At 51.3% G+C, this 19,414-nt stretch overlaps 1 protein-coding gene across 1 annotated transcript in view; it reads right to left on the reverse strand.

Annotated features, from left to right (window-relative positions):
* Positions 1-1,727: 1,727 nt before the first annotated feature.
* LOC144094734 (glutathione S-transferase 1-like) overlaps positions 1,728-19,414 on the reverse strand; it is a 47,262-nt gene continuing 29,575 nt past the window's right edge. The window contains exons 6-7 of the mRNA XM_077628643.1: positions 2,995-6,606; positions 1,728-1,872 (exon numbers count right to left, since the gene is read on the reverse strand). Coding sequence (XP_077484769.1) covers positions 6,445-6,606 — 162 coding nt within the window. The 3' untranslated portion in view covers positions 1,728-1,872; positions 2,995-6,444. The remainder of the gene's footprint in view (positions 1,873-2,994; positions 6,607-19,414) is intronic.

The following is a 19,414-nucleotide window of genomic DNA, read 5'->3' on the forward strand; positions in this document are numbered from 1 at the left end:
CCCAGTAATAAAGCAAAGAAGGCTACGTGTATACAGAGTGTTTACGCGAGTGCGTCCGATTTCTTTCGCCTTTCATCCCGGAGTGCCATCTGTACCGTATTTCCCTCGCCGAGGAAGGCAGAGGGATGGCCTATTATGTGTGCTGCTCACGGCTTCCACGCAGTCAGTGGTGGATGCACGGTTCCCAACTTCACTCTCCGGAAGTGCGCAGTGGATAGGTGACTGTAGTACATCGCCTTGTACAGGGTGCACTGTAGCCTTAGAGGGTTCGTGTCCCATCTTCCTAGACATTTGACTAGTTCTGTGCACGAACCTGGCTGTTAAAAGCTCCGTCGTTGTGTCATCCCGGTCAAGCCCGAGCTTGCAGATTGCCCTCAGCTGGGCTGCTTGAGAGTCTCTTAAGTGTCCGTGCAGCGGCTGCTTGCATTTGGCCCGCAAACGTACGCGCCAGACAAACACTGCGAACTGCAATCCGTCAATGTGTAGCGTCTGGCACCACTAACAAGACCCTCGAACCTGTCCTAATGCACCATTCATTTTTACACAGCCGTTAGTTATTACATCTTCCCTCAGTTTTCAGCCCGTGCCCAGCAATTCTGGACAAAAGCATTTGTGAGCGGGAAATCGTTTATGAACGCAATTTTTTCATATAAAGTAAGATTTTACTACAACAATCAATATATCCGCAGATCACCCGGCGGTAGTCTTGTATTTTTTTTTCTATTCACATTTTTGCTATCCTCAAAAGCGTTCCCCATTGGTTTTCTGTGGCAGTCTTAACTATTCGATGCGATCGCTGGAAACACTTTAAAAGAAAGATTTTGCTACGTATCAGAATAATGAAGCATTACCTTCAATATTTCCATAACAGTGTATTAAAATTTTCGAATTTTCAAAATTTTTGCTCTAGAAAGCTGGACGCTCACAAGCCCACCACCGGGCACCCAACGCTGAAAATTCGCCGCCCACCTACGAGCGCAGCATCCACCGCATACAATGTTTATGCACTAATATTATAACCGTAATATGTCGCTATTTCTTCGCGATCACAAGCCAGCTAACGCTGGATCAGTCGCTTTACAAACTCGTAACCTTCCGATGGCCTCTTTTGGACCTCTATTTGCAGCAAAAAATTAAAGGCAATTTGCAGAGTGGTTCTCGAAACAGCTTCTCACTCGGGGGTAAGACTCCCTCTTCCAGCTCCCCTTGGATATATTTGCTGACAGATTGCACTTGTGGTGAATTCGCTCATTTTCAAGCTGATTTCCGGTTTTCTATCCGACTCGAACGCGCTTCCTGTCCTGAGTTTCGTACTGAAAGGCTTGCTAGCCTAACCCGTTTGCTGCACAGTTTGTTCAGTTAAATTTGTCTATTTTTCATGTAATTTTTACCGGCGATAGCAAAATATTTTATCGGAATTCATAAGTTGTTTGCTTCCAACTGAAAGATCGATGCTCGCATGCTTGTAAAGTAATAAAAAAAAACTGATCAGTATTAGTAAAAGTGAACTAGCGTTGCAATGATGGAACGACTGCACACGCAGCATGTGCTATACCTCCTCACGTGGGACATGGCGAACGGATACTTACGTTTTAGTTACTACAATGGTGTCGATGGCTGGAAAGACTTTGAGAGAGAACGCATTTTGTGTAATACAGCGCGGTGTCAAGAGTCTCCCGAAGTAGATACTCGCAATCTGTCGAACAAGTACAAATCATTGATGTTTTGCCTCGCTAATCAGTCAGCTGGTATTTATTCAGAAAGTGGAGTATACATGCTCTATTGTGCTTCAATGTTTTGTATAAACCTGCTTAGCTAGACCGCAAATAATTTTTTTTCGCGAACCCGCATCCCGTAAACTTTTGTCCATGACTGTACATAATTCAGCTTCAGTACGCTGGCGCGCGCGTCCCGCAATTTCCATTGTCGGGACATCCGCGGCGTCGTGCCACTGTGCCCGACAAGTTCATCGTACTGGGCGTGGGGATGAAGCCATGGCTTCAGATTCATGCGCGGTATCTGAGAAAGATGTCGATTATCCCGCGCTGAGTCCTTCTTTCCTGGATACCCCCGGACGTAGGTTGTTGAGTTCGCTGGTCATACTTCCGGTCAGAGCTGAGTCACAGTGTTCTTCGCTGTCTAATATCTGACCTCTGCCCCGTATAAGCTGATGCGCGTATTTATTCACGCATTGTTGGAGCAATTGTGAAAATGTACGAGAGCAGCATAGAAAATCTTCACCCGGTGTTCTGTCAATCAAGAGCAAAAGTAAATCAACCGCGGAAGGGGATTTTAAATTTTATTTCTTAGAGACTGCCATGGCAGTAATCATTTACACGATCGGTGGGCGCTAAGGATGCATTGCAGACCGCGGATGGAGTGCTCCTCATTTTTTGACTAGAGTGTTAAGCTTTACTGCAATAAAAACTGCTTTCATGGCCCATCTACTTTTACTGCCGACGGTGCATGCAACCAGGCGCAACGCGGTGTCCTTACATCCGCAAAGGAGCCTGTGTGGACGGGCGCTTTTGCATAGACGCGTTGGTCGGGCTGACATTGATGGCAGTGTTTTTGCTGTCGTTCCGCTTCCTAGGTCTCACATCTACTCGAGGCGCTGGGTAATCGGAGCAATCGAGTTCTGGTAAAGGAAGAGCCTTAGTCAAAACTCTTGAGGCCACAAAGTTTGGTTTTGAGCTATATGTAGTCGAGTACTTACGGCACCTCTAAAGATTAAGAAGCATGGAGGGGTGGGGACAATACCCTTCCTCTACCTCCGGAGATGTGGAACGTCTGATGAACAGCCACCTGCAGGGCTCAAAAGTGAACAGTGCGTCCTGAAGACTTTTGACCAAGGCTGTACACATTGGTGCGGGAAATCGCTTGGCTCGTTCACGCGTTTAAATGTATGAATAATGTCGCTTTTGAGAGAAATAAGTGGCCGATGTCACATTTGAATCCGACGCAGATGATTGGTGTGTGTTACGCAAATTATACTGCAGCGCCCTCCGCGTCTGCAGTACGCCATGTAGTGAAAAGACCGCCGAAGTGTTGCAAGCGACTGAACTGTAAAGTTTGAATTTGGATAAATATATAGGAAAAAACTGACATTCGCGTAGCAACGACGGAGCAACTTTATTTTACTTTAGGAACACACTAACAAAATTTCGCTCAACAAGATGGTGACCTGCTTAGTGTCCGGCGCTTACTTACAGCTAAGTTGTCGTCATGAGGTCAACAGGAAGATCACAGTACGGATACAAAAAGATATGTCGAGCAGCGCTTCGCTGACATTGCAGCATTACCGTCATTCCATGTCCCCAATGTGTTTAAATACGGGAACGCTTTAAACCACCCGAAGCCTTGCGATTGTTGACAGGACATCCACCTTTCACGCTCATTCCGCTGCGTATGCATTGTTTCCATATTGGTACAAATACTCCAGACTGAACCAAGAGCGGAAGCTCTAAGAAAACGCTACCCCAGAGATAGTTTTCGCGTCATTGCGGTCTCCGGACACTTTGTTTTCCACCGCAGTTGGTGGGACATAATTTCAAATGGTACTCGCGTATGCACACTGTTTTACTATTTATTAAAGCTACACGTGGATGCTACGCGACTTGTGAACGCACATGTCGGCCAGGTGTAAATTCCTGCTGTGGTCTCACACGTCCACATTCCACCGCGAACGTACGCTGACCTCTCCACAGTGCGAACGCTTACCTGCCGCGAATTATAAACCGAAAAAAGAAATTGCGCGTACTACTCGTACGGCAGTTCATGACACGGTTACTGGTGGATATCTGAGGAACAGGCACCGTGCAGGCCGAAGCTATGAACTCTGACGTCACACAGGGAGAGTACGGGTTCGGGCCAGCCCCTGCAGGAGCGCTGATTAGGTAGCACATAACCACTTAATAGATGATATAAACGCATTTTACAGGTAACAGTCAGGCTACAGTAGACAGCAAGTTTTTTCAGTTAAGAGGCCTATTTAATTCAGGGATCGCTATGCAAATATTCTTATGCTAGTGGATGCCCATTTGTCCATGTACAACTTCGCCTGTTTGACATTAAACTTACTAACCCTCGCGCGAAATTAGTACGAATGTGAACAAGCAACACATATTGAATCCCAAACATTCCATACCATGCCACTAGAAACTGGACAAAAGTTTTAACTCCTGCACTGTATACATCTTGCTAGTGCACTGTATATATAAACGTTGTCGCAGCGCTCTTTCCTGCGGCTTACATACAGTTATCGTCAACTGCTGCAAAAAAATACGGTAAAAATTTCGACGTTTTTGCTACCACCGAATAAAGCGCGTGTGATAAAAATCAGTGATGTCCCTTCGCTTCGGATCTGTTCTTCGGCCAATAATCACTCTTCTGGATGCTGCGTTATGTGTTATGCCGACCCGGGCTGGCATGCACAAAACACTTAGAGAAAGCATGCAAGCCCATTCTGAGCGCTTTCAGTAGGCGAATCAGGGGAGTACTTTTTTATTTTTAGCGAGAAATTTTACATAAGTGAACCATGCTGAACCTCATTTTTCCGATGAATACCGAGAAATGCATGATTCAGATAGAACCCCTTCAGCCCCCCTCTCGCCGGCTGCCCCCTTCAAGAATGACCCCTAAATTCACCCGTTACGGGAGTCAATTAACACAGAAAACGTCAACAAAGTCTGAACCTTTGTTAGAAAAGCGAGTCTGCCAGTGATTAACTCGGTGTAGCGCCGTGTCCACTATTCGCGTAGACAAGTTACAAAACCTCGCTACAGTTACGAACAGAAAAGACCTTTCTTCACGACTCTGGACACATATAGGCTCGTCGAGAAATGACGTTCTACGACCGTGAAAGCCGCCGGAGACAGTCACTATAAAACCGCTGTGATATGGAAACTTTCTTTATGAAATGGTATACAAGGGGCACGGCACAGACCCCGAAGTGACAGACTTTCGAGTTACCAGTGACATTATCGCCATACATCAGTTGTCATCGTGGCTTCGAAAGTACGCATAGCTTATCGGGTTCTCGTGCGTGTGGAACAGCGAAACGGTGAAGAAAGGTCGGAATGCAAATTACGGAAACCCTTCTCTCAGCAAGTGGCGACGGGGCTGCAGTGATTGCTTCGAAATACCGAAGGTATAATGGACTGCACAGTGTTAAACTGACGTTCAGTTCACTGGCAAGCAGAAATTCATGTATTAGAAGGAAAGGGGTTACGAGAAATCCTTCTGCGCCTAACCGATGCATCGGGTCACGCTGCTTCAAAGACAACAGCCCACGTGGGCGGTTCCCGGTGTTCCTTGGTCACCGGCATTGGTGCCCCCCCCCCCCTGAAAGCTGAACTGCGAAGGCCCGTTCCGAACGGCAAAGGTTTATCGGTGCTCAGTGCGCAACGTACGTGCATATGCCCAACTATGCACCATCGGACGAGTACGCGGATGCGCTTTTGGAGCACGCAGTCGTTGGCGTCGCTGTTCTTGAAATAATGTAAGAATGTCCCAAGCGAGTACTTTGGAAAGTTCCGATAGCTGGAGTACAAACACCTGTTGTAAGTGACAAGTGCCTCAAAAATACGACTGACGCACGCATGCTCATTTGGTCCCTTCACGACCCGCAGCACGCTTCAAGCGCTGCTCTGTGTCTCTTTTGTATAAGTTCCTTCTGCATCTGTCTTTGAAGACAGTTCAATGTATGCCACTTGTTCAGCCCTAGGCGCTAAAAACACACGTCTAATGTCGCACTAAACGGCAGTTTAGCTAATGTCAAAATTAGCTACTATACCAGACGGAAAGCACAAGACTTCTGCTTTGTTGTCTGCTTTGTTGACTAAATTACCTAAGTTATGCAGCTTGACGCTGCAAAAACTGATTGCTTCCCTAATCTCTAAGTCCCATAAGTTTTCAGAGTACGCAAAAGGTGGTGCACTACATTCAGTGGATCGCCGCACTGCAAGCATGAGCTCTACACCTTAATACAAAAATGCCCCGTGAGAACTTCGCTGCATCGAATGCGATCGAACATCGGCGTATGACAAGGACTTCCGGCCTTGGGAGTTTTATCCCATAAGCGCTACACTCGACAGCTACAGGGTTCAAAGTGCAAGGAACCGCTTATTTCGTCAGTTTCTTGAGACGATACGAACCCACGTATTCATTAAACGTTCAACCATCATGTTTCACGAACACCAGAGCCGAAGTAGTAATGGACATTGCATGCTCACGCTGTCACTTCAAGACCTGTCAACACTAGTCACAGGACCGTCAGTGATGATTCGAAAACTATACCACCAGCACAGCGGCATTTTACAGTCTAGTAGTTGTTGCGTGAAAGTTTTCTTTTTCATCTTTACAAAGTGCTCTTTTACACCTGTCTTCCCCCCAGCGTCTGTACTTGTGCGCCATATCGCGCGTGGCACCTGTCGAGCACAGTCTCTAGGCCACCGCCTGCTGCTGGTCGAGGAAGGCCCGCACCACGGGCAGGGTGCTGACACGCTCGTAGTGCGCCTTCAGCTGCGCGTGGCTGTCCAGGGCCCCGTGGAAGCGCTGAAGCAGCTGCACGCATGAGAACGTCACCGCCAGGTCGGCCCACGTCAGCTGCGCAGGGTAGATGGCGCGGTCAGTATTAGACAAGCAAAGCACGCAAACAAGCTTCCAGTCGTACGAACGGCCGAACTGGTTTACGGTTTATGATTTAAGGGTGTTTAACGTCACAAAGTGACTCAAGTTATGGGGACTCAAGCTATGTAAATCCCCTTCTCTACTCGATTGACTTTTTTAACTGTTTTAGTTGTGTTCTCATTTGATGTTACTGATTGTATTCGTTGTCCTAATTGCCCCCCTCATTGTATGTTTATATATGCGTTTTACTAAATTTGTTCTTTTTTTTCAACCTCTTTCAACGTGCCCCCCCCCCATTTATGTAATACCCTGTGAAGGGTCCTTAAGGGATCAATAAATGATGATGATGATGACACCATAGTGGAGGGCTGCGGATACTAATTTCGACTACCTGGAGTTCTTTAACGTGCACTGACATCGCACGGCACACGGGCCTCTAGCATTTCGCCTCCATCGAAATGCGGCCGCCACGGCCAGGATCGCACCCGCGTCTTTCGGGTCAGCAGCCGAGCTCCGGAATTAACCAGTGAGCCACCGCGGCAGCTGAACTATGAAATTGTACCAGAATCTAAATGCACAGTGCTTGCGACATGCGTAGTCATTCATTAACCTGTACGCCTTGCATTCGTAGTGATCGGATTGATGGGCATACTTTACCGCAAGCTAAGTACGAAGCAACAACATGACGCGGATGGTGTCCATCACAGTTCGTGGCTAGTTATGTCCAGCAGCAAATCCCAAGTATTTGTTTGCCAGCTATGTAAAAAACAAGTTTTTTTTTTCAAGCGCACTGACGTCGGAATGTTGTCCAGCCCGTGCGGAAGGAGCCTAGCAAGGGCACGTCGTTAGAATGGGTGATTAGCTGAGGTCTTTATTACATCCAGCACTGACTGCTAGTCCTCACGATGGAGCATGCTCTTTAGAGAGCAAGGGTAACGTGTAGAGAGGGGAAACGTGATGGTTACTCCGAACCCGATATAGTAGTCTACTACGATTCTCCAACATGCGAAGCTAAGGTGCAGAAAAAAATCACGGACTGGCCGATCACGTGAGTAGCTTTGGGCATTCGACCCCACCTGATTGGCTGGCTGTAGCTACGGCTTCAGTGCCTGAGAATTGTGAAACAGAGCAGATGCACCGGCATACATGGAGTTTCTGTTTAGGGGCTAGAAAGTACGAAGGCCAAGCAAGAAAGAAGTTTAATGAGTATGGGTGGATATGTAAAGTTTACCGTTACAAACCTACGCGTGGACTATAAGAGGCGCCGTAGCGGAATGCCGCTGATAAAATGGTTCTTGCACGAGCGTGTTTTCATTTTTGCGTTTGTCCCCATCGAAATGCGGCGGCCCTTGATTCAGCAGCCGAACGCCACAGCCACTGAGGCACGGAGAAAAATGAAGTCGGATATTTTTACCGCCGACTATCGCTACCAGTGTAAACATATGCTAAGAGCATGCCTCGCTTTTTGCTGCTGCTTTACTACACTCGCCGTCATGGTAGACTTTAGTGTAACAGAACTCCTGCTCTATCTGATATGATTCCCAAACGCGCACAGCGCTGGTTCACGGCGATTTTTATTACTGGGGGCGTGGGTAGGAGAGGAGCTCCCGCGATAAGAAGGATGAGGAGGATATGTTCTCCGACAACCAGTGCCTGCGGTTTGCAGAAGTAGGCCGGGTCGAAAGAGCGCCGACGCGCCGATGGCTGCTAAATATGGAGGGGGCGCAGACTGTACTCCGGCTGGGCATGACCGTGTCCCACGCCACTCACGCGTCCTTCAGGCGTGGAGGAAGGGCGCGCGCTCTAACGCACGCGCCGTAGTACATGCAGACCCGGACGTAGGGAGGGGGGAATAGCGCGCGCGCTTTTTCGGACAAACGCCTTCAGACAACCCGCATGCAGAAGCCGCGCTGCTCGTCACGGTTCGCGCGCTTTTTCTGCACTCGCTGTGCGGTCGCTTCTCTTTCTCGCAGCCCGCCCCCTGTGTGTGCAAATTCATCCTCATCGCGAATCAGCTAAACCGGTGCGTACGTATACTTAAACAGCGCCGACTCAGAATCGCCGTGATCAAGATTGACGGGTAATCAGAGTGGGCAGTCTTGACGCCTATACTCTGAATAGCGATCGCGTCGTTCTGGTTTTGACCGCTCGTGTGGGGAACGGTGTTAACAGCCGCCGTACCTGACAAGCTCTACAAGCAGCTGTCACGAGAGGGACGTATAAGTGTGCTGGACGGCGAGTGCAGATGGGGTCGCAACCCGCTTCCATGTTTGTACAGCTGCCCAGAGGTCAGAGGTGAGGACGTGCATCGTGCCCGCATACTCGGCTCTGTCCGGTTGCGGGGATTCTTTTAGGGTTGCCGTCAACAAAGACGGTGCATATGCGGACGAACAAAGAGGCCGGTGTGAACGCCGACTCGAGAACGGCCTACAAGAACGATGCAAGCGCCGCGGCCAATCTTTCTGTTTTGTAACTTAGCCCATGCTATTTCTCCACTTTTCAACTGCTGTGCTTTTGTGTAGCTCTGTATCATTTCATTTATTTCGTTACAGTTGTGTTGTCTAAGGCCTCTAGGTTAGTACAGTGAATAAACAAATAAATACTCCAGCAGTGCACTGTGGTCTTGCTTCTCCTACCCTTGACCAATATTTGACCAATGCCCATTGGCACGCCGTGAGACGCGCTATACAATGCACTGCTATACACGTCTAGAAAAGAAGGTAATGCATTGTGTTGTAAACGTCCCGCATTGGCGCGTTAAAGCACTGTTCCGGAGCGAACAGGAGGAAGCCGAGGCCCGCCACTAACGCTCAGTGCCTTTGGTGTTCGGTTGCTGATGCAAAGGTTTCGGGATGCAATCACGGTCACGGCGGCCGCATTTCGATGGAGCCAAATGCAAAAATGTCCTGCGCTGTGCGAGATCAGCGCACCTTAAAGAACCCCGGCTACGTCCGAATTAATCCAAAGCCCTCCACTACGCGGCGTCCCTCGTTGCCCAGGTGTCGTGTAGGGGCGTTAAATCCCGCATTCCGCATTACGTAAGAAAGCTGAGCACACTCCATGCCTACGTTCGCACCGGGTCCGTGAATGACCGCATCAGCGAAACTAGATTTGATTTATGATTTGATTTATGATTTAACGTCCCAAAGCGACTCAGGCTATGAGGGACGCCGTAGTGAAGGGCTCCGGAAATTTCGACAACCTGGAGTTCTTCAACGTGCACTGACATCGCACACTACACGGGCCTCTAGAATTTCGCCTCCATTGAAATTCGACCGCCGCGGCCGGAATCGAACCCGCGTCTTTCGGGCCAGCAGCCGAGCGCCATAACCACTCAGCCACCGCGGCGGCCTCAGCGAAACTAGAATATGCACGTACTTGACATTCCATTTAGGCATTTCGCGGCTGCACAGTCGCAAGGCCGCAGCTTGCTACATTTACTGCAGTCCACGTCCGCAGAGTACGTGAATGTTGCTTCACAATGGGAATACGCATTTGAGTTACTGTAGTCCGCGGTCAATCGAAGAAGTTTGGGAGCGGGTTTCCAGCAGTTTGCTTCAGGAATCGATCTTTGCTGCTTCGTGTCATCCGCCATGGGAGTGCAATTTTTTATTGGGCGAATTTCTGTGAAGTACGATGGTTCTGCAGGTTTGCTGTCAATAATCAACTACCGAATGCGCATCAGCGAAATTCTATACTAAGCCCGAAGTGACGGGCGATGGCGCTGAACTGCACGCTGGCAAGTTGCGGTTATGGGTTAGGCCTGCAACGGCAGCTTATAGCGTGTTGCATTAGCATACTTTCTTTTCGTCACAGGGAACATGTTCCGTCAATTCTCCGCACAACCAGTGCACAGTTTGTTTCTTTTTGTTTTTGTTTTTCCCCCTCAGACGAAAGGAGCGCAGACGAGGCTCGTCGGGCACGTCCAACAAGTGCTCTGTTATTCTTCGGCGTCCGTGCCTGTCTGCGAGTACGGCATGGGCGTACGACACGTTTGTATATAAAAGGCATCATGGGTGTGTTTCTGCCTCGACCGGCATGACGTCATCCCGCTCTCCCTTCTTCCCGGGCTATGTCACCGGATGCAGCGACCAATGGCACGAGAGCAAATGAAACAGAACCGAAATGAAACGTTAGGCCGCTAAGAGACGGCTTCCGAATACCTGCGAATGCTCATCATTTAAAACAGCATTTTCTTTGCCGTTCCCCCCTACCTCCTAAATGGACTGTCGGGGTGAGCCTGACAGCGTACATAACAAGGGCACCAAAGGAGAGTGAAGTGCAAACACGTGGCCGTCTCACGGGCCCACGGTTTGTGTTTGTTCATAATTTGGACGGTCAGCTTCGGGAGAAGGATATTACACGAATGTCAACCACGTGCTGCAAAATGGCAGGTGGTGTCATATTGCTACCGTGTGCTCACACAGCACTATGTTCTGCGATTCTAACGAAAATAAATGCGGAAGAAAGCAAACACGCGCTCTTCATGCTGATGGGGACGAAACACTGCATACGCGTACATTGCAAGATGTGCTCAGCATGTCAATTATTGCCGCTCCAGAAGAAGCGCACTACGCTCAACGTGTTGTCTCAGTGTAAATTAGAGAGAAAGAATCCGGTTTCATTTCTCAACCTCGATGCATTCAAAGGTGTCTTTCTCCGTCAGTCTCACTGGCCGACCTTCTAGCTTAACCTTTGGCGTAACCTCCACAGAGCGTTGCGTCGCATCGCGCTCACTGCACTTGGTTCAAGCGAGAGCGGAAGCCGCAGTCGCACGCACGTTCTTTGCGAGCAGCAGCTCGCCTATTCTGATCTCTCTCTCTCTCTCTCTCTCTCTCTCTCTCTCTCTCTCTCTCTCTCTCTCTCTCTCTCTCTCTCTCTCTCTCTCTCTCTCTCTCTCTCTCTCTCTCTATTTTACATGGGTAGTATATTGAGCCCTGTGTGTTGTTACCCTTCCCTCTATTTATTTATTCTCTCTCTTCGTGAGCACATAAGCAAGGCCGTCCTGTTTGCTTCGTCAGTTCCTCAGACAATTTATAATACTGTGTTCTCTCTATGTAGCATCTAGACTGGCAGACACTGCAGTGGATAATCACATGGTGTTCCGCAGCCAGCGAAAGTCTCCGCCCAGCTCTATATGCATCGCCATGGAAAGTTAGCTCATTCTTATATTTGGCTCGAGAAATGCACTGTCTGTTGCCCTTTTTCCTTCTTGTTCTTTCCGGAAGGTTTTGTTCGCGATGAATATCCTTAAGAGACGTACTAGGGGTGGAACAATGACATGCGGTAAAATAAGCTGCGGGCTGCCCGCACTCTAAAGTCGAAAATTTAATTCGCTGGAGACCATGGGTTCACCAGTAATGCTGTTAAAAACATCGACTGGACTGTCTGGAGACCAATACTGCACTGGTCTAAATTTTCTTTTTCGGCCCACCACACAAGAGTACCGACACACACAGGAGGGGCTGCTGTCATTTAGATAGAATGCTTGCCTGTGTTCCACTGCTTCCAGCGTACCTAGAGATCGACTAAAACAGTCTCGTATAAGCAAAATAAAACTGAGGCTGTGAAGGGCGTATTTTTATTTAATCGTGCATGTACGAATACACAAAACCCCAAAGCTGAAGACTTTTCGCCTCCTCCGGAATGAACATTTAAGTGATGATGGCTGTGCTCCGCCCCCTTGCTTTTCTTTCACCGAATATATATATATATATATATATATATATATATATATATATATATATATATATATATATATATATATATATATATATATATATATATATATATATATATATATATATATATATATATTGTCACGGACGCCGGTAGGACGTTCAATCCCTGGCAGAACAGTACCTGGCGAGCACACTGCGCAGAGCGTAGCCGGCAGGGCCTAGCACCGAGCAGAAGAGGACGAAGTCCGGCGCGCGACAAAGGTCGAAGACAGACCGTAGGGGGGAGCCGGTAGCGTGATGGCTAAACTAAGTGCGGCATTGCCCCTCCCCTCTGGAAAGGCATCGACTCGATGCCTGACAGTGAGGGGGAGCCACGTGTTGGTGTTAACAGAATCCCAGGCACCGAACGTGGTGAGAGTTGTCCTAGCGGGCATGGTATGGCTTGAGTCTTGCGACGTGCACAATTTCGGATGTCGGCGGGCGTCTGGAAGAACGAACACTCCCTTGCGGGCGCACTTCATACGTAACGTCGCTGAGTTGGCGGAGTACCTCGTAGGGGCCGAAGTAACGGCGCAAAAGCTTCTCGGAGCGACCGCGCAGACGGATGGGGCTCCAAACCCACACTTGATCGCCAGGCTGGAAAATGACTTCGCGGTGACGGAGGTTATAGCGGTGAGCATCGACTTCTTGCCGCACGCAGGTTCGTTGCCGAGCCAGCCGGCGGGCAGCCTCTGCATGGCGAACGAATGCATCAGCGTCGGCAATGGATGGGCGGGCAATATCGGGCAACAACATCGTGTCCAACATAGTCACGACTTCACGACCGTGTACCAAACGAAATGGCGTGAACCCCGTCGTCTCTTGAAGGGCAGTATTGTAGGCAAACGTGACGTACGGAAGGATTTCGTCCCAGTTCTTATGGTCGTCGTCGACGTACATAGAAATCATATCAGCGATAGTCTTATTGAGGCGCTCGGTTAGGCCGTTGGTTTGAGGATGGTAAGCTGAGGTCTTACGATGACTTGTGCCACTGAGCCGCATAATTTCCTGAGTAAGCGTGGACGTGAACGCTGTGCCTCGGTCAGTTAAAACAACATAAGGGGCGCCATGGCGAAGGACTAGGCTGATAATGAAAAAGTCAGCAATTTCAGCAGCAGTGGCGCGGGGAAGGGCTTTCGTCTTACAATACCGGGTGAGGTAGTCGGTGGCAACCACAATATACCGGTTACCCAATGATGACGTGGGAAATGGGCCCAGTAAGTCCATGCCGACTTGGTGGAAAGGAATTCTCGGCGGAGCAATGGGTTGGAGCAAGCCAGCCGGCTTGAAAGGTGGTTTCTTCCGACGTTGACACTCGCGGCAAGTACGTACATAACGCTTGACAGTCGCAGAAAGCCTGGGCCAGTAATAACGGTGACGAACTCGTGCCATCGTTCGAGAAAACCCGAGGTGGCCGGAAGGAAGCTCGTCGTGGCATGCCTGCAAAACGTCAGTGCGGAGCGCCGTTGGAACCACGAGCAGGTAACCAGAGTCCGTCGGGGCGTAATTTCGTTTGTAGAGGACGCCATCTCGCAAGCAAAACGACGACAAGCCACGCGCGAATAGACGAGGCGGTAACGAGGCGGTACCCTCAAGATAATCGATGAGTGGCCGCAATTCCGTGTCGTCCCTCTGGTGTTGAGCGAGGTCGGACGTGGTCAGAGCACCAATAAAGAGGGGGTCATCTTCGAGGTCATCAGAGCTGGACGGGATAGGAGCACGGGACAAGCAGTCTGCATCGCTGTGTTTGTTGCCCGACTTGTAGACAACTGTTACATCAAATTCTTGCAAGCGAAGGCTCCAACGAGCTAGCCGGCCCGAGGGGTCTTTAAGATTCGCGAGCCAGCACAGTGAGTGGTGGTCACTCACGACCCGAAACGGGCGACCATACAAGTAGGGCCGGAACTTCGTTATCGCCCACACAACAGCTAGGCACTCCTTTTCAGTGGTTGAGTAATTGGCCTCGGACCGAGACAGCGTGCGGCTTCCGTAAGCAATCACACGCTCAACACCATCTTGCCACTGGACGAGGACTGCACCGAGGCCAATGTTGCTGGCATCGGTGTGAAGTTCTGTATCCGCCGCCTCGTCAAAATGGGCAAGAATGGGCGTTGTTTGTAGGCGTTTGCGGAGCTTTTCGAAGGCGTCCTGCTGTTCCTGTGCCCAGACGAAAGGCTGACCGTCTTTTGTCAGCCGTGTGACAGGCTCAGCCAGCCTGGAGAAGTCTTGCACGAAGCGTCGGTAATATGCGCAGAGGCCAAGAAACCGGCGCACAGCACGCTTATCAGCGGGAGTCGGGAACGCAGCTACAGCAGCCGTCTTGTCGGGGTCGGGGCTGACACCCTCAGGTGTCACAACATGGCCCAAAAACTTAAGCCGTTGGTACGCGAAGTGGCATTTTTCGGGTTTTAGATATAGACCGGCTGATCGGATGGCCGTCAATACTGCACTCAAGCGTTTGAGATGTTCTTCGTAGGTCGCAGCGAAAATAACCACATCATCAAGATAGACGAGACACGACTGCCATTTGAGGCCAACCAGGACAGTGTCCATCATTCTTTGAAAGGTGGCAGGAGCGGTACACAGGCCAAAGGGGAGCACCTTGAATTCGTACAAACCGTCAGGCGTTATGAACGCGGTCTTTTCACGGTCACGTTCATCGACTTCGATCTGCCAGTACCCACTGCGTAGATCAAGAGAGGAAAAGTATCGGGCATGACGCAGGCGATCGAACGAGTCATCAATTCGGGGCAACGGATAAACGTCCTTTTTAGTAATCTTGTTGAGGCGACGATAGTCGACGCAGAATCGGAGAGTGCCATCCTTCTTGGCGACCAGCACAACGGGCGAAGCCCACGGGCTTGTTGACGGCTGGATAACCTCGTCGCGGAGCATTTCCTCAACCTGCCTCCGAATCACCTCCCGTTCTTTCGCAAACACTCGATAGGGGTGGTGTTGTATAGGCCTCTCGCCTTCATCCACTACAATGCGGTGTTTAGCGACCGATGTTTGTCGAACTTTAGAAGTGGTCGCAAAGCAGTCACGAAAAGAGTCGAGGATCATGTGGAGGCGGTGTTTCTGATCGGCGGTTAGGTCGGGGTTCACGTCAGTCATAACGGGGGCGTCAGACGTCGATGCATGGGTATCGTTGAGGGAGCAGGCGCAGTGGGAGACTGAGTCACTCATTTCATCGAAATAGGCTATGGCGGTTGCTTGCGGCAAGTGACGGTATTCGGCGCTAAAGTTCGTAACAAAAAGCTGCGTTCGCAGTCCGCGGAGGGAAGTAACACCCCGCGCAACGCAGACTTGTTTACTCAGCAGTAACGACAGATTACCTTCCGCAACCCCGTGAGGAGTGCGTGGGTTGGAGCATTCCACCGTAATAAACAAACTGGAGCGTGGTGGTAGCGTGACATTGTCATCAAACACGCGAAAAACAGGCCTGTCGGGCTCGCTGCTGTCGGCTATGGTACAATGAGGTGAGAACGTCACGACAAGTTCGCGGAGGTTGATTATCGCACCGTGTTCCCGAAGAAAATCTAACCCGGGGATGAGGTCCTTCGAGCAATGAGCCAACACAGCGAAGCAGGCAGTGAAGGTGACACCACGAATCTCTATTCTAGCGGTGCAGACGCCAAGCGGTGTCACCAGATGGCCTCCAGCTGTCCGGATGTGTGTTCCAGGCCAAGGTGTCAGTACTTTCCTCAGGACAAGCGTCAGACCACGACTCATGACGGAGAAATCGGCGCCGGTATCTATGAGAGCAGTCACGCGGCGGCCATCAACGATGACCGAGATTTCAGCCGAAGCTTGGTCACCGTCAGAAAAACGCTGTGTGAGGGAGGTCGGACTAGGGGATCGTTCTCGCGGTCGGGTTGGGGCGTCAAGCGGAGGCGTCTCCGTTCGTCGAAAAGTCGTCGGACTTAAGGGTCGTTCAGATTGTCCAATTGAGGCGCCAAGCGAAGAAGGCGTCTCTGGGCGTCGAAAGGTCGTCGCGGCGTGGGGTCGGAGGTCGGGTCGCATGCTAACGTCGGTGAGCGGAGGATGTTCGTCATTATGTCCGGTGACGGCGGCCCTACCTCCAGGGGTCGCCGTCCTGTTTTCCCGGCGCGGGCTGGAGGACTGCCGGACGTAGGACTGGGGAACTGGTGAAGAAAACCGTCGAGGCGACGGTAACCTGGACTGACGTTGGGCAGTGGGTACAGGTGGGACGTTGGCCGCTAGGTACTGATCAATCTCGCGGGGTCGTTCACCATAGCGCGGCAGGGGTGCGTCGGGCGAAAAGCCGCGCAGGCCAATCCGGCGGTACGAGCAGTGACGACGGATGTGGCCTGCTTCGCCGCAATGGAAGCACAGGGGCCTGTTGTTCGGCGTTCGCCACATGTTTGCCTTCGTGACGGGTGGGCGGTCGTCTGGCAGCGCTTTCGTATGCGGGAATCGGTGGGACGGCGCGGTAGGGGCAGGAGAGTAGAACGCCGGCGGTGGTGGCGCAGGACTTCGCAATGTCTCGCTGTATGTCATCACATAGGGCGCTGGCGGTGGCGGCGGTGGAGTGGGCTGCACCGTGCGGCGTATCTCGTCACGCACAGCCTCCGAGATGGCGGTGACACTAGGAGGCTGCTCCACAGAGCGAAGCTTCTGCAGCTCTTCGCGAACGATGCTCCTGATGAGCTCTCGGAGGGAGGTGTTCTCATCCCCGGGCCTCGGCATGTGGCACTCCACAGCAGTGATGTTTGAGGAACGGCCGTAGTGCGCAAACCGCTGCTGCAGGGCGCGCTCCATGCCTGCCGCCTCCTTTGCAAAATCGGCGACTGTAGCCGGAGGATCGCGCACGAGCCCAGCGAACAATTGCTCCTTGACGCCCCGCATCAAATGGCGCACCTTCTTGGCTTCCGACATCGAAGGATCAGCGCGGTTGAAAAACCGGGTCATGTCCTCCACGAACATCACCACGCTCTCGTTTGGCTGCTGCGCTCTCGATCGCAGGGCCAATTCAGCACGCTCCCTCCGCTCGTTGCTGCTGAACGTATCCAGCAACTGGCGCCGGAAGTCTTGCCAGGTGTGGATGGCGGACTCGTGGTTTTCGAACCACGTCTTGGCGGCGTCCTGGAGGGCAAAGTAGACGTTCCGAAGCTTGCGGTCCTCGTCCCACAGATTAAATTCAGAGACCCTGTCATACCCGTCCAACCAGTCCTCCACATCTTCAAACTTGTCACCATGAAACGGCGCGGGCATACGAGGCGAATGGAGAAGCAGCGGTGGCGAACTCACAGTTTGCTGGAAGGTCTGGCTGGCCACCGTAGAGGTCATCTTGCGGGATGGCGCGGCGAGGGGTTTGTACTCGGGAGCTAAGCCTTTCAAGCGGCGGCTTGACTTGTGGACAGGTGTCGTGTCCAGGGGGTGTGGCTTAGCGCTGGAGGTTCCTGGGACCTCTTCGTACATAGATCGTACCCAGCAGCTGCACCAAAAATGTCACGGACGCCGGTAGGGCGTTCAATCCCTGGCAGAACAGTACCTGGCGAGCACACTGCGCAGAGCGTAGCCGGCAGGGCCTAGCACCGAGCAGAAGAGGACGAAGTCCGGCGCGCGACAAAGGTCGAAGACAGACCGCACGGGGGAGCCGGTAGCGTGATGGCTAAACTAAGTGCGGCAATATATATATATATATATATATATATATATATATATATATATATATATATATATATATATATATATATATATATATATATATATATATATATATATATATATATATATATATATATATATATATATATATATATTGTTACGGTGTGGGATGCCACGGGGTGGCCACGGGCCCGCCCAGAGAAATATAGCAGCAGTACGGAGGAGAGCCGGCGAAGCACGACCGGCGGCGGCCAAGCTTTCTCGTTCTATCTCCCTCGTGCTAGCGCCGCGCGCTCGCCGCTCGCGCTCGCTCTCCGCCTCTTCTTTTATTCCCGTATCACCTTTCCACCGGGGGGGGGGGGGCGGGGGGGGGGGCGGAGAAGTCAGGCCGTGCTTTGATGCAGGGCTTCCTGGGGCGATGCAATGTGGGCTCGCAGATAGGAAACGGTCACACTCTTCGTTGAATTCGAAGTGTGTGAGCTGGGCGAAGGTGTCTGCAGTCGCCGAAGAAGGTCCCACACCGGTTAGGCGAACTTCAGGGAGTTTTATGCATATTGAGCGGCGATCCGTTTATGGGACTGCATTGCGTGGGGAAGGCATGGAGCCAGCAGGCGACGACGGCACTGATGAGGACCCGGTAGCTAAGTCGGAGTCACCGCAGGCGCCGTAGACATATCGCTTCATGTTTGAAACATGCTCTGGGAAAATGTGGTGCACACCGCATGGTCGATGCTCTGGCAGGTCTTCAAGGCGGTATGTCACGGGGGCCGAGTCGGGCAACGACACGGTAAGGGCCGCGGTATCGGGGCAAGAGCTTTGCGGCACGGCCAGTCGCACGGATGGTGCGGCGAACGAGGACCAAGTCACCGGGCCGGAAGGGGGGATGTGGTGGTGCTGCCGTGTTGGCCGCTTGCACACGCGCGTGAGCCGTGAGGAGGTTGCGCTGGGCGTCGAGGCGGGCGGAATGAAGTCGTTGAGCAGATTCAGTTGGTGACGCAGTAGGATGGGGAAGGCCCAACTGCGCGTCGAGAGGGATGGAGGGCGTTCTGCCATAGACGACTGAGAACGGCGTCACATGCGTTGTTTCTTGCGCTGCAGTGTTGACTGCAAAAGCTGCAGCAGAAACAAAACGATCCCAGTTTGTGTGGGACGGAGCGACGTAGGATGCGAGTATATCCGTGAGGGTACGGTTAACACGCTCCACGAGGCCATTGCACTGCGGATGATTGACGGATGTAGTGGAATGCGCAATGCCGAAGGAGCGGAGTGCTCGCTCGAATTCATGGGACATAAAGCAGCTCCCACGGTCCGTGATGAGGCGCCGGGGAACACCGTGCCGAAGAACGAGATGCTGTTCCACAAACGCGACGGCATGAGCGGACGACGTGTCTGGAACGGGCAGTGCTTCGACCCACTTGGAGAAGTAGTCGATC

The sequence above is a fragment of the Amblyomma americanum genome, chromosome 6, assembly GCF_052857255.1.
Source record: "Amblyomma americanum isolate KBUSLIRL-KWMA chromosome 6, ASM5285725v1, whole genome shotgun sequence".
NCBI lineage: Eukaryota > Metazoa > Arthropoda > Arachnida > Ixodida > Ixodidae > Amblyomma > Amblyomma americanum.